Below are 16,011 nucleotides of genomic sequence, written 5' to 3' on the forward strand. Positions count from 1 at the left end.
GGATTACCAATAAAATTAATAAATTAGCAATGCCATTTTTTTCTCCGTTTGAGGAATATTTTTAGCAATCATACTAGTAATAAAAAAATAATCACTTAAATTCAACCACAACCAGAATTGTTTTATTTGATTCATATTTTTACAATCATCTTAAAATATATTTGGCTTTCTGTTCGAGTCACCTATAAAAGGGGGTGGTGGGGGAAAAGGGGTCTTTCGTTTTTATTTTTCTGTTCCGCTTATTCCATCGCATCTCCCCGCGCTCCCCTTTATGTCTCGGAGTTTTCCCATAACGTTATATACGCCTTTATGAATTATATTCAATTGAGTTTCCGATTTAGCCCTCTCCCTCCCCGCTAAGGGGAGATTGGGGAGATCGGGACAATCGGGACAATCCAATTTCAATTGGATTTTTTCCTTTCTGTCTTCCGAAGTTTGTTCGCGGTGAAAAAACATATAAAACAATTGAAACTGTTATCTTTCCAATGATGGAAGAACTGTGGAGATTGCGTCATTTGATTGGCTGTGAAGTTTGTGTAAAGGGGGTGTATTTTCAGGTGGAAACCTCATATACTCACATGGTAAATCATTTACCTTGTGAATACAAACTTCCGCGACATATTTTAAGATCGAATTCTTGTCTTATTTTCGTACAATCATTATCTTAAAATATGTATTGGGTTAAAGTGGTTAAAGATTACACTTTAGAAATCAAAAACGATATATTATTTTTAGCATTTAATTGCACCCAACTTCGCACAAAAAACAATCAATAAAAAAATATATTTATTTAACAATGTGGCATATTTTTTGATACTTATACTTTTATGTATTTTTCTGAGCTCTATGGTTTTTTCGATCAATAAATTACAGGAAGGCGTAGCAGTTCAATTTTAAAACTTCTGAGCTCACCGTTCGACAGATTTTAAGTTTCAAATCCACCAACAGATTTCTGCTTTTACTAATATATATTTGAGAATTTTGTTAAAACATACAAATCGACGACATAAAAATAGATTTTAAATAAGTCAGAGTCATTACACAACGATAAATAGTTGAAATTAATATTATATTCTATAAAAAAATATTATATAGGGTTTTCCAATAAGAGGTGTTATTTTGAATATTATTTAAGGAATTAATGAATTTTTATGGCCGGAATTGGATGGTATTGAACTGGACAACGTTTCCTTTCAACAAGACGGCGCTACGTGCCACACAAGCAACGAAACCATTGATCTTTTACTGGAAAAGTTTCCGGACCGTGTTATCTCTCGAAGAGGTGATCACAATTGGCCACCAAAATCTTGTGATTTAACATCTTGCGACTTCTTCCTTTGAGGCCACGTGAAAGAGAAGGTCTACTTCAATAGCTCAGCTTTGATTCAAGACCTCAAAGATGGAATTCGTTACGCTATCGAGGACATAAGGCAGCCACTTTGCGCTTTGGTTATGGAAAATTTCGTGAAAAGGATATGGTCCTGTAGGCGTGGTCGTGGTGGTCATTTGACTGATGTTATTTTTCACTATTAACGGCATATCTTTTTCTTTATAATAAAATAAATATTCGATCATTTATATTAAAAAAATGGCATTTTTCTTTGAATATCAAAATAACACCTCTTATTGGAAAACCCTGTACATTATAAACGTAGTAGTCAGGCTATGGTCGTGGCTCCGCACTTTGCTGAAGAAATATGGTGTCGGTAGTCGGCTGGCTGCCGCGTCAGCTTTTCCGAGGAACAGGGAAATGACAACACGTCGATCACGTAAAGTATGTTGACAGAATTATAACAATTGAACTAAAATTACGCCTTATATAATAAATATCCCCCTTCCAACTACCACCCGATACTAATCCCGATGAAATACAAAACTCATTTTAGGACGAGAGGAACTTACAATACATACTCGTAGGTGGGAGTTTTAATAGGTCCAATTTAACATGAATATTTTGGTATCAAAATTATAGGTTTCACATAAAAAACAGTACAAAAATAAAGAAATGAAGGTTAAGTAGAACAAACAAAACAAAATACAAAAATAAACAAACAGGGATATACACATAAGCACGAAGCCAAGGTGAGAATTTGCAATAGAGATACTTAGCCACTAATACACTTGTAAAAATAGATTATGCTTGATTACAAATACAGGGGATAGATGAAGAAAAGACAAAACATAACGCGACAAGATAATAAAGTATTTTCGTTTTTGAATGAAGTTAAAAAATATTCTTTTAAAGCATTATTTTGATTTTTTTATGTGCTGGTTATTTTTATACATTTCTGAAAGAGAGTTATAGAGTGTGTAGGCAATATAGTTCAGAGATTTTATCCCATATTTTGTAGTCTGTATTAGAGGAATGCGGATTTTTGATATTACTAGTAATGTGGCTGTGGATGTCTTGACTGTAAAGTGGCTTGATTGTTGGGTAATTTGTAGGATGGTGCTCGTGATTTCATGGAAGGACTGTGATTGGAAGGAAGAATAGATATGAGAGGCATAAAAGCAAAATCAAAACTATCCACACATTGGTCATTTTCACCTAATTATTGATTAATACTATATTTCACATTCTACACACTATATTCAAATCGAAGCAAAAATGCCTCTAAGACAAAAATTACTTTCAAAACGATGGTCAAATGCAAAACCGCCTCATATCCACTTTCGGTGATGTTCAAAAGCGCCACTCTCGAATTGCATCAATAACGAGGCAGAAAATATGTAAGTACTTCGCAAACCTTACTGGTTGAAATGCAAAACCGCCATCTAACAAATTTTCTGGTTTAATAATTTAATTCTGGTTTTTCTGTTTTTTTTCTGGTCCTATACTATTCAAACACATTTGTTTTTAGAGCAAAACAAATCCACAAATCATTTGTTTGAAAATGAGAATCTTGAAAAAGACGCATTTTGCAAATTAAAAAAAAAATCATATAAAGTTTTAGTAAAATATATAAGTCGATTTTTATGATGATCTTTTTCTATTGGTGGAAAGTGGCGGTTTTTTTCTTTTAAAAAAAAAATATATATATATATATATATATATATATATATATATATATATATATATAAATAAAGTTGATTTTTTATATATATAAATAAAAATTCAACTTTCATGAGAGCAATAAACCAACCGTTTTTTGAATATTTAAAAAAATATATCTTCCGATTTTACAAAATGTTAAATATTTATTATACTTTATTGTAAATTTACCGTGGGTTGATTATATTCACTCCTAATATAAATAAGTTTGTTAACTCCATTTGCCACAGCAGGTGTCATCAAAAAGTTATTTCGATTCGCAATTTTAACATGGAGGTGTAGAAATTGTCTAGTCTAAACTCCATCGCCCTCTGTCGAACTCGATCCCTTCGTCAATGATCTAACGAAATTCCTTCGTCAGGGTGGTGATAGGCAGTCGTCGGTTGGCACACAGATAATTATATGCATCAGCATATAGGTAAATGTTGGCTTCTTGAGTGGGATGAATTCGGTACAGCACCGATACTTGTTTATTAACCTCCTCACATATTTGTGATGCGGGATGAAAAAGTCTTAAGTTATGTTTTATTATGTGTTAGGTTGGTAGATACCATTTCTTTTCATATTTTACTAAGTATTTTTTACATAATTTGATCTACCATTATTGTTTCAAAGTGGTGCTTCATCCTGCAGTTCTATGATCTCGGTATATCTGTGATATAATTGGGGTGGGTTGTTTCCTCCCAAGATTCGGTGACTTTTAAATAAGCTCGCTGAATAATAACGAGAGCTTTGTAGGAATTTTTGAGCCATTTTAAAATTACATTTCAAAAGGTCCTTCGACATTTCACAAATCGGAATAATGGAATAATTACAGATGTAAAAAAATATCAAATATTGAATTGAAATTTGTAATTTGAAAACCTGCAATGGAATTTTTTGACAGTTTTGTTTGTCTGTTGGACTTCTTTTTTGGTAGATTAAAATTGATCGAATTATTGCACATGAGTGAAAAATTACCCCAACGTTTGTATTCTTGAACAAATTACAAAATTTAAAATTAATTTTATTATTTATGTATTCGCGGAACGTTCATGGGTGAAAGACAATCTCAATATTGCCCCGGTGAAAAATTACCATTCAAAATTAAAACGTTACAAGTGAGAATATAATTTTATACGACATGTAGCTGAAAAACGATGGAAGACAATATTGTAAAATTAGTAAGACATTTTTTAAAAATTTTAAAACTATTCAACTTTGAAATTGGAACCAATCAAGACATTGAAGCGTTATCGGTTTTTTGTTGGCCTTTTTATCATAATATTTGGTTTTAATCTTTTTTAAATACACTTACATTTATAATACATCGCAGTCAAATTTTAAAGTAGAATTGGAAGAAGTGATAAATTTATGAACGCTTAAGGCGATGCACTACGTCGTGTAGAATTTTAAATTGAGCCGCTATCAATAACAACCCTTACGTAGATGGCGATAAGGTTTAAATTCCCGCTTAACACCATACGCCTGTTTTGATTTATGCAAGAAAAAAACATGGCCAAAAAGTGCCTTTTATTTTATTTTGTGGATGTTCAGGCATAAATATTTAATTTTTTTTCGATCATTTTATAAATAACTTAATTTGCCACATTATAAAATAAAATCATAACCGAAAATGGGTTCCTAAGTAGAAGATTTTGAACTTTAAAGCAGTTTTCATAGGCCTTTACATTATTTTTTTCTGGGCTTATAAAAAAACTAATATAAAAAATACTCGATTATTTGGAAGGCCAAGATGTATTCTACTCGCAGTATTTAATTAAAGCATCTGAAACATTTCTAGGCGACCAAATTTTCAAACCAAAAACACATGATTTTGCATTACTACGTATGGCATCGCCTTAAACATACTAAATGTCAAGCGCTTCCTTTGTCCTGACATTTTATATTTTATAGCACCAATATAAAGCTTCCAGTCCCTGCGACATGAGAAATAAAATCCGTACATAGTTCAAAGTTAAATAATAAATTCTGAGAGCATTTGTGCGTTATGAATCCACCCGGCCTTCAATCATTTTTATTGGAACAAACGTTCCCGGCACGGAAAACGTAAAAGTATTGTCATATAACATAGAGGTGGAAAAAAATAATATATATTTGACATAGGTAGAAGTAGCTACCCAGATAAACCGATATTTTACGTTGGCAATACCGGGAAATGGGCGGAAATATAAATTGGAGACAAAAGAAAATGGCCTCTGAGCGGAAAGTATTACGACGTTCAACGTTTCTTTTATGTCCCCGCTCTTCCCCTTTCCCGTTTCCTTCCTACTTACTCCTCTTCCTCTTGGCTTCTCCTCTCGTATCTTTACTAAACTTTGCGGTGGAGTTTGAGGCCTTTGTTTTTGAAGGTGAAATCATATTAGTCTATATGCTATAACTAAAGATGGCAAAATTTAGCATTAATTTTCAGATTTTTTAGCATTAACAATTGGAAATTTAGCGTTTTGTAGCAAAATAGAAAAAAAAAATATTTCCTGAATGTTTTTAGCGCATATTTTAAGTATTTTTGGTAAAATATATGTTTAACCTTCATTTGCAAGTATTTTAATGTGAAAGATTATAAATAATTAATTTTAATATTAAATTAATAAGAAAGGAAACTCTAAGTACGGGTCGAACACAAACACAACAAATGCAGATTGCGATTAACATCAATAGGCGTAATTTATTTCGCACAATTTGTGTAATGTCAAAAAGCAATTTTAGCCTACAGTACAAAAATATTAAATATTTACACATAAAATAGTAACAAAATTATAAAAAATCGTAGGAAAGGCTTCCAGAAATAAAATAAAGTAGGCATAATACTTTTCCCTGCACATTCACATGAAACTACCATCCTTATGCATTTTTCTCAATTCTTCTTTAGTTGTACTGGACTAAATATTACTGTATCAGCTTCTCCAATTTGTATGGTTCTTTGACTTCTGAAATACGCTATATTCTCGGAAAGCGTTTACGCACACAGTCGGTGGAGCACGAGCTGAAGTTAGAGATGATTTTTAATCACTTGTTTCCGCTGATAAATATCGATTTTTTGAAATTCTCACATCTTATTTTAATACCCGGTATTTTCGGGAAATTCGCGCCTATTTCGCTAAATAGAATAATTTTGCTGAAATACGGGCAAAATCACGTTTTTCGTGTTAATTCGCGAAATAGAAATCACTGGAAACACTTTTAAATGCCTTGAAACGCAAAGAAAACTTATAAATGCCCTATTTTCGAACCGTAAATATTTATTCGCGTTTTTAGTTAAAACGAAATTTTGCCATCTCTAGCTATAACGGATGAAACAAAATTATTTTTTTGTTATTATTACCACATTTTATAGAGGTTATAGGTTCTGACTAACAATTTTTTTTTTCAATTACCTTCTTAAGTGCGATATTATATCGGGGCTTAATATTTTACAGAACCTACCTAGTAGCATTAAAATGTTTTCTAATTTCATCTTAAAGATAGGTAAAATTCATTTTTTAAATAGTGTGTATTATTTGTGATTCGTTCCACAGAGTGGAAGATACTCTCAGTATCACATTGGTAAGAGGACACTTCGAATAGACAGGTTTCTTTAAATAGATTAAGGTATCTAGGTTTAGTAACTATATAGATCTAAATAACCGAAACCTTTATATCCTTCACTCTTCATTTCTATATGTCTCACCACATTCTAAATTTGATAATATAATGATTTAACTGGTTTTGGACAGTTCTTGACAGGACTTGTGTTGATTAACATAATATAATACCTATCTCTTTTGATGGTTGTTTTACACTGTGTGATTCGTCTTTTGATCCAAATTCAGGGTGAAAAAAGAACTAATTCTATTTTCGTACCGATTTTCGTACAGTTTAAGATGGCGTACTTTATTTGACGTTGGTTATCTGTCATTGTTTTACGTAATTATATTATATGGAAAAGTTCCATTATTATTTCATTCTATGTTTAAAATATTAATGAAAACACTTTAATTTTTCTTTATTACTGATTATAAACATGTTTTACCCATCGGTATTGTGAATTTTATGGATGTTTTTGATGATTTTTTGACGCCAACGGCAGAGGAAAACGACTGATATTTTCATGTGATCCATGAATTTGTCTAAGGTGTTGCCATTTTTCGTCGATTTAGTAGAGTCCATAAATATTATTTCTTTTCTAATGGCACCACCTCTATATATGAAACGTAAGTATGAAAATAATAAACACGTAAAGCAAAGATTTTTCAAATGGGTTCCCACATGGTTTCCATATGGGAGTCGGAATTTAAGGAAGTGTCGTATAAATCACCCATAACACGTATTTCTTAGTTGGAATATCTCTAAAACAGCCTTTTCATATGCACAATCTAATAAAATAATGCTTTTTTGGGATTTAATTGATAGTCAAGTTAATTATGTATTTGTCCGCATTTATCCATGTCCAAGTGTGTTTGTTAAACCTGAGTTTACGTATCGCTAATAAGTTAAACAATAATATTGTTTAATTTTTATTGCAACTAACATTTTTGAATTAATTTATCTTTTTTCCTTATGTCTGAAATAAAGCGATCGTGCGAAACTCAGGTAAATATTTTTAAGATTAAATATTTTATAAAGATTATTAAAATGAATTTCCCACATACTTACCAACCTAATATTATATATTTAGAGTTGATTGTTTGCCTATTGATATCTGAAATGTTATGCTTAAGTTTAAACTCACCTTTTTAGACAATCATATCTATAAACCAAAAAACAAATTAATTGAATTAAATTAAATTAAAATTCTCCAGTCTTAAAGTGTTCTAAATTCTCCAGTCCTAAAGAGTCCTTAATTCTCCAGTCCTAAAAGAGTAGTAAATTCTCCAGTCCTAAAGAGTCCTAAATTTTTTTTTTTTTTTTTCGAAGAAAACTTTTTCTAACTGCTTTTCACTTTGTGATGGCATTATTTATTTTTTATTAAAACACAAATAACTTAGTTTACATCACTTTATTTCGATACAAAATCTCAACATGTTTCGTGAACCAAGTTCACATCATCACGAGCACAAGTATACTAAAGTTATAATTAAAATTAGGTCTAGAAAGAAGAGGTAGAAGGAATGAATAACCCTCCCCCACTCTTACCCCTCCCCGCTCCTTCTACCTCTTCTTTCTAGACCTAATTTTAATTATAACTTTAGTATACTTGTGCTCCTGATGATGTGAACTTGGTTCACGAAACATGTTGAGATTTTGTATCGAAATAAAGTGATGTAAACTAAGTTATTTGTGTTTTAATAAAAAAAAAAAGTCCTAAATTCTCCAGTCCTAAAGTGTCCTAAATTCTCCAGTCCTAAAGTGACCTAAATTCCCCAGTCCTAGAGAGTCCTAAATTCACCACGAATCTTCTAATAAATGTAATATCAAAAGTAATGGAGGGTAAAATGAAAAACCTAAAATCATGTATCACCAGTCGGTGGCTGAGTTGACATTGTGTTCAATCAATCCAAGCGTAGTGTGTTCAATTCCTAGGCTGGCTAAGTCCTCGATCACAACACGAGCAAGATTTTCCACCTCCTCTGGTGGTAGTAGGAGATTTTCAAATATTGTCATGTTATTTGTAACCCGGGAATGTTTGCCTTACTTATAATTAACAATTATAATAAATTTAATGTAGAGTGTTTTTGCGTGCAAAACCATATCTACTCCAAGCTTAAACTTTGTAATAAAAGTGTGTTTATCTAAGTGATCTGCAAGTTAATATGTTTTCTCTATCTGTTAGTAAATAATTAAATTAGATCGAACCTAGGAACACGTAATAAGTTGTACAACGTCCTTGAGGTGATTTTTCAAATTATCTAATTATTAATATAATTGTTTTGGTAAAAGATAAAAACCAATGACCAATTTTGTGACACTCATTTATTTTAAAAAATATCTATTTTCGTAACTGATACCCTCGAGTGTTACCCACTTATTTATTTTTTATTTTTATAAAACATTTGAAAACAAACATAAACGGAAATACTTACTGATATTAAATACTTAAATTTATTATTAATTGTTAATTTATTCAAAATCTTTTTTTTCATCAAATTTTTCGTTTTAAAAATAGGACAACAAGGACAGGTCTACAACGAATGAATTGGAAGAGTTCCTAACTAAGAATCAGTCAAAAGCGAATATTTTATAATATTGGACGGTGGAACACTTGTTCATACAAAAACTGATATTGATATATATTAAGAAAATATATTTTCCGAATAAATAATAATCAGGAACTTGGTAGGCTAGCACTTTTTAACAGGATCAAATTTCAGATAATTAAATCTACCTTCATTTTCTTTGTAATATAGTGCGTATAATGAAAAGCTTATAATAGTTAATCTAGAAATCCTATACATTAGCTGAGGAATTATTATAATGCCGTAACTAACCATTAGTCAGATTTGATGTTTTAATAAAAGGCTGCACGGCCTTTTCACATAAAAATTAATTTTGGATATGAAGCCGAAAAACAAAACCATATTAAATAATAAAATAAAATCAGAATGCATTTCAAGTATCTAGTACAGATATGAGCTGTATACTAACTTTTGTTTTAATTTATAAAATATAAAAAATTGGATTTTTTTGGAGATGCATTCAAATAATTTATAATTCAAAATACAAATAGAATAGCTCCATTGGCGTCAGAAAAGAAAGAATGCAAAAGAATAGCTCAAACCAAAAACTCCTAGGTCACAAGGCCAAATTCACACTGAATCAAATCAGCCTCCTAATTTGTATGGGAACCTTAAAAAAATGAATTTTTATTTATTTTCATGAACTAAAACCTTTTAAGATGTTTTAATAAAGAAAAAAAATTCAAAAAAAATTAGGAGTGTGCTTTGAATGAGTGTCGCGGCCTTATGATATAGGAGGTTTTGCTCACACTCGTACTAGTTTTTTTTGTATCTGTTGTACCTACGAGTAAAACTGAGTCATTTTGTTTCCGTTTAATTTTTCTATATTCTATTGTTTTCTACAGTGCCAATACAATATGGTTATACTTGTTTTATGTAAAAGCTCTGAGGGCATAAATATATAAATGTGATTTCCGTGCCATAGATTTAGTAGAGAATAAAACAGTTTGTGTTAGGGCTAATAACTCTATCAAAAATTACGATAAATTAAATTTTGTTAATTTGTTGTATTTCGACTAATTATATTTAATATTACCATTGAGTTATGACTCCCCATATAATAATAGCAGCTCGCTGCTTGAGTACGTTTCTTGTTTTATCGTCGTAGTCTGTAGTTTGTAGTCTGTACCACATCACTATAAACAGCAATGGCATCAGCATCAGGTGAACTTCATTCCAATATTTGCCGCCCCGCCGACCACGTCAATTGCAGGTAACACCCAAAAAACCACCCTCTTACCATCCCCCCTCTTGCTACCTACCTGCTGGGGAGATGGGGTAGGGTAGGGGTGAATGGTGAAGCCATGTTGCTAAAATCAGCCAAAGAGTGGACATAGCCTTTCACCCATTTTATTTTATTGATTGAATAGTTTGTAATCTATGAAAATTCAATGAAATCTGATTAGTTTACGTTGATTGATTAAAAATCTTATAAATATACTACATTCATGTTACTTGTAAAATAGTAAATATCTGGCTGCAAATTAAATAATTATCAAGTTCAAAAGAATAGATATTTAGGTGCATAAACGATCGTAACGATAAAATTATGTTTTTTGGGGCAGCAAAAACTATTGTAACATTTTTCCGTCAGAAGCTCTATCTCCCTTTGATTTGTGGATACTGTTTCTAAACAATGACGTTCAATCTCTCGATATGGTACTAGTTTTGATTTTAACTAAGATCCCACGACTTACCAAGAATTACCAGGTTCAACCCATTATTTCTTTTGCTTGCTCACTTTTCTCTTACCTTTCTCAATCCCACAACGGAAGGAAATGCCGTAGTTCCGCTAGCTCCTAATGAGGTAGTCCTAAAATATAATGCTAATTATTATAACACCCTGCGGCATGTATACTTCAGTTTTAGCCCTAAAGGGCGCGTATCGAATTATTGAAGACAATATTAGCAACTGTTTAACGAAAAATTGAAACAGAAAAATCAGAAAAAGATACGGTCGTATCTAGGGCTTAAAACTAGGATCCTCGCCTTGCCGGGGCACCGTTCTATCAACTAAGCTAATGCGAACCTATCTCATTCGGTCATATTTAAATGTATCTTACTTCGAATAAGAACTACCAACATTATCTTCATTTTTTCACCCACATTTGTAAAGGCTGTTATATAGACTAAACAATCTAGACAGAGTCTTGGTTAAATATATCCTATTTTTATTTAATGTAATTAAAGAAGTAAGTATTGAGTTACGTTATATCGATGAATCTAAATAGCACCAGATGAAAAGGAAAGTAGGTATTTTAGGGCGATATATTTTTTTCTAAAATGTAACATTCAATTACCCTACAATAAAACATAAAAGAAAGTACACATTGCACAGTGCGCAATGCACACGTCAGAGGTTGTCGGGGCGTGAAATGGCCGCGTGTACCCGGCCCTAACTGACGTCGCGCGTCGTCCGGCCCGGTGCGTCGCGGCGCTCCACGGTGTAGCGTCGGCGTCGCTGCGGTATTTTGACAGGAAACGTCATAAACATTCTGTACCCGACGTCATTCACAATGGCCCTCTATCCGCCCATCGTTGATATAATAATTTCATTAAAATATTGACGTTGATTATTATTAAGTATAATTAATTCGTGGTTTCGATGGGTGTACCCTGACACAACAATGTTAAGGGCTGTTGACTTATGTTTTGATGAATGATTTATGAATATATTATTATCATGCATTTAAACAATCACTCGAAGGTATATGAAATTTTTATTGCCGTGTTAATAACACAAACCTTTATTAACTTAGTGAAAATTCAACACTATTATTTCCAGATACGTAGATCTTGTAATATATTTTTGCAAAGGTATGTTATTGGTACGTATTATACGATGTATGAAAGTAAATGGGGCAAGGAGTGTACGCCAAGACCGAGTGTTTGGCGGTTCGTCCTCTCTGCCTACACCTGCGGAGAAATGGCGATGATTGATTAGTTAGTTATGTTGATTTCTATAATTTAAGTGAAATATAAAATAAAACCTTTCTGTACCTATGCCTTCTGATAAAATTGTAACCAATGCAAAAAATGCATTTACTGCGGCATCTAATCGAGCAATGATAAATATAATTATATATAGATTTACGTAATTTATTACTATTGTTTCCTCTTCATATTATAATAGTATATATTTTATTCCTTTCATTTTCTAATAGTATATACCTTTCTAATATCTTTTATTTTATTTTTTACAAACTCTTCATACCTTTTAGACATTTTATAAGCACTTCATTCTTCCTTATACTACTTTATTGTATATTATTACATATAATTTCTTACTTTGACTTACTATTATACTACAGATTGCTACTTATATTATATTTATATCTCTTTTTTTCATACTTTTAACCTTACTTACTATTCACTGATTATACCATTATACTTACATTTATATTGTTGCATTCCTTATGTTGCTGTACTATTCTCTGTAAATTGGTATGTAAATGTCACATGTTGTGCCGTATATGTGAAATAAATAAATAATATTTTTGCATTCCTCTAACATACACTACAAAATACGGAATAAAGTCCATGAACTATATTGCATACAAACTAAAACATATAACTCTCTTCAAGATATGTGCAAACACAGCCAGCATAATATAATAAATACAATCAAAGTAACGTAAAAGAATCTTCACAGAATATTTACAATACATCGATTTTGCAATATCACAATTGTTCTAAAATTCGCTATAATATTTTTTCCTCTTTGTCCCCAGCCGTGCAGAATGAACGCCAACCCCGGAACACCGCCACCATCCGACCTGAGGCTCTTAGAGACATGGGACAGGAAAGGGCGCTCAGAGAAGCTGCAGTAGCTGTGGGTGTTTTTGGGTGAGTAGACCTCTTACCTCTCATTATATCATGAACTCCTGGTACATTTTTCTAAAATAGATCCTCTAACAAATTGTAGATTTTAACAAGTAAGAATCACAGATAAAATAACAATACAGCAAACGATATAGATAATGTATACGGACGTTTCAGAGAATTTTAACAATTATTCCAATTTCAAAATTAATATTCTGTTATTATCTAAGTATTGTAAAACAACCGGCAAGTAATGAAATAGTAACAGAATTTAAGCAGACCTTTCACAGAACTTGAATTTTAACTTAAAAATTCGACTAATCGTTCAAATTCTGTGAAACAACCCAATCTATGTTTTTTTGGTTGTACTTTTTGATTGTGATTGCGAATTATTGCAGCAATATTTGGAGTCCATTTCCGATCCAATTAAGTATAATGTACACGGAGAAAAATGAGTATTGCTAATTTAATAATAATCTCTTCAAATTATTCGTAATCGGGTTAAAAGCAGGATTGCGACGTTTATTGAATGAATTGATAGGTTTCCTGATAATTTTTATAGTAAAATACGAATTATCACGATGTCGGAACATGTGTTCATAAAAATCTTAATATTTTCACATTTCATCATTACATAGAATCAGGGCAAATGCAGGTGCATGAACTTGTGTTCTGATATATTATGAATACACAAAAAAATTGTCATGAAACGGCCTGCAATCCCGTTTTTAACCATGAATTTAAATTGACTCTTAATAAATAAAGAATAATCTTTTTTCTCCGTGTACTATCGTGATTTATTTTTGGAGTATCATGCTGTGTAATGTTACCCAATTCTTTAGCCAACGTTTTGTGTGGTGTTACAGCGTCCATTATCAGGGAAGTTGTGTAACTGAACAGAAATCATTATAATACTTTTGAGCGTGAAAATCTCAAATCATATCCAGTTGTAATGTAAATTATTTATACTTATTTTTCTATTATCTCATAAAGATAGATAGTGTTGAATGACGCCAAAAATAGTGAACTGGGTACAAATATATAACATTGTTAAAAACTTCTTCGAAAACATTATTAAAAAACATTGTCCAAAACATGATGAAAACCGCGTGGAAAATTGGAATGAAAATATTTTTGTTAATATTTCGAAAAAAAATATTGTGAAAATTTTGTATTGTTACTGCCTTTCCTCTTCACTCCACATCCCCTGCGCATGTATGTATTTCATGAGTTGTACTGTTTGTTTTATGTGAACTTCACCGCTGTCTGATGATGATGATGTCTGGATGATGATGTGATGTGATGACGGAGAGCAGTAGATCTTTGACTGACACTTCCATCCCGGCTTACCTGATCTCCGCCATTGATTCGTCGCTGTCGGCAAGCCTAACGTAGGTCTATTTCATCATTAGTTTCACAATTACTACATGAAGTGATGACGAATGCTTGATGATTGAAGTGATTTAAAATGTGTAGTATCCTGTAGATTCACATAAAGAAATTTGTATTCAGCGTTGGTCTTCAGTCACGTAAGGCAGGTTAAGTATTTACAGAGATCGTTTATTATACTGTTATCTGTGAGCCTACAGAATACGGAATGAAATACAGACTACCGCTGAGGTGCTCCCCGTCCCTCGCGGTCCGTAGGTAGGTACAGAGTACCACAAAATAGATGAGATATGTTAAACATTTACGGTTCTTCCCAACTTTTGTGTAACACCGAAAGTAAGTCTTTTTAACCAGTCGAATGATTTTTGGTCCACTATGGCAAGTTTGCCAAACGTCATGAGCGTAATGTGCCAAATTTATATAGAACCTAAAAATATGGAATAGGTGATGAAATGTATGAGGATCTATTGGCTTTAAACCACAGTAATCAGTTAATATGTTTTCCTACTCATATTTTGAGAAATGATTTTAATTAAATCGAACGGACAAATCGAAAACCGAACCCCCATCGCTCGAGTGGTACGATACGATGTCTTCCGGATAATGGTAGGTAGGTAGGTCCAGTCTACCATATTGAATAAGATATATACAATTATTATAAATAAAGAAAAAAACAAAATTGATAAAAAAAAATTTGACTAATGACATTGAACAATTCAATTCAATTCAATTTCAATTCAATTTGTTTATTCCTTTAAAAACATTACAAAATTACATTTTATTTCGTTTTTAAGTATATTTGTAAAATGGTATTACATAATAGTTAGCGGTGTATAAACTATACCAGCATCAATAGAGCTTGCCTTTTAAAGGCAGCTTCACCGATGCTAAATATGTCGATATCCGAATTAATTCTGTTCAACAGCAAGACTGCTCTCCCCACCGGCATGACCATTGGCAAGTTAGTCCTGCAGGCCGGGAGATAAAACAGTCTATGCTGTCGGTGACGGAGATAACCATCAGGAACATAGAGACTAATACTCTCCATGATAGTCGGATTTACTAACCATCCACGAATCAGTTTGAAGAAGTGTGATACAATATGCACATCTCTTCTGACCCGTAGATGGTTCATACCGAGCATGCCCAAGAGAAAGTCAGTAGGATAGAGCCACGGGTAGTAGCCATACTCCCTCAGGTAGAGGAATCTCAGAAATTTCTTCTGCACTCTCTCCAACATGAGGAAATACTTCACCTGATGTGGGCTCCAAACCACCGATCCACTCTCAAGCCTACTCCTAACCAACGCAATGTATAGCACTTGGAGAACCCGGGTGTCTCTAAAATTCATCGCAGTGCGTAGGACGAAGCCCAGCATTTTCAGTGAAGCACTACACGTCATTTCGATATGAGCATGAAATGTCAGCCTACTATCAAACATGATGCCAAGATCTTTCATAGTGGAGACACGTTTTAAACTTCGGGCATTCATGGTATACCGGTAAAACCAAGTATGACGTGCCCTTGTGAAAGAAAGAATGAAACATTTAGAAATATTGAATTCGATCCGATTCCGTTTACTCCAGTCAACAA

The 16,011-nt window shown here is 32.4% G+C and overlaps 1 protein-coding gene across 1 annotated transcript in view; it reads left to right on the forward strand.

Moving 5' to 3' along the window:
* Hr51 (photoreceptor-specific nuclear hormone receptor 51) overlaps positions 1–16,011 on the forward strand; it is a 95,221-nt gene that overhangs the window by 65,835 nt on the left and 13,375 nt on the right. Inside the window, 2 exon segments of the mRNA XM_089646308.1 lie at positions 12,939–13,053; positions 15,603–15,616. Coding sequence (XP_089502434.1) covers positions 12,939–13,053; positions 15,603–15,616 — 129 coding nt within the window.

This window comes from Hesperophylax consimilis, chromosome 24, assembly GCF_061612785.1.
Source record: "Hesperophylax consimilis isolate HC1 chromosome 24, BYU_Hcon_1.0, whole genome shotgun sequence".
NCBI classification, from domain to species: Eukaryota; Metazoa; Arthropoda; class Insecta; order Trichoptera; family Limnephilidae; genus Hesperophylax; species Hesperophylax consimilis.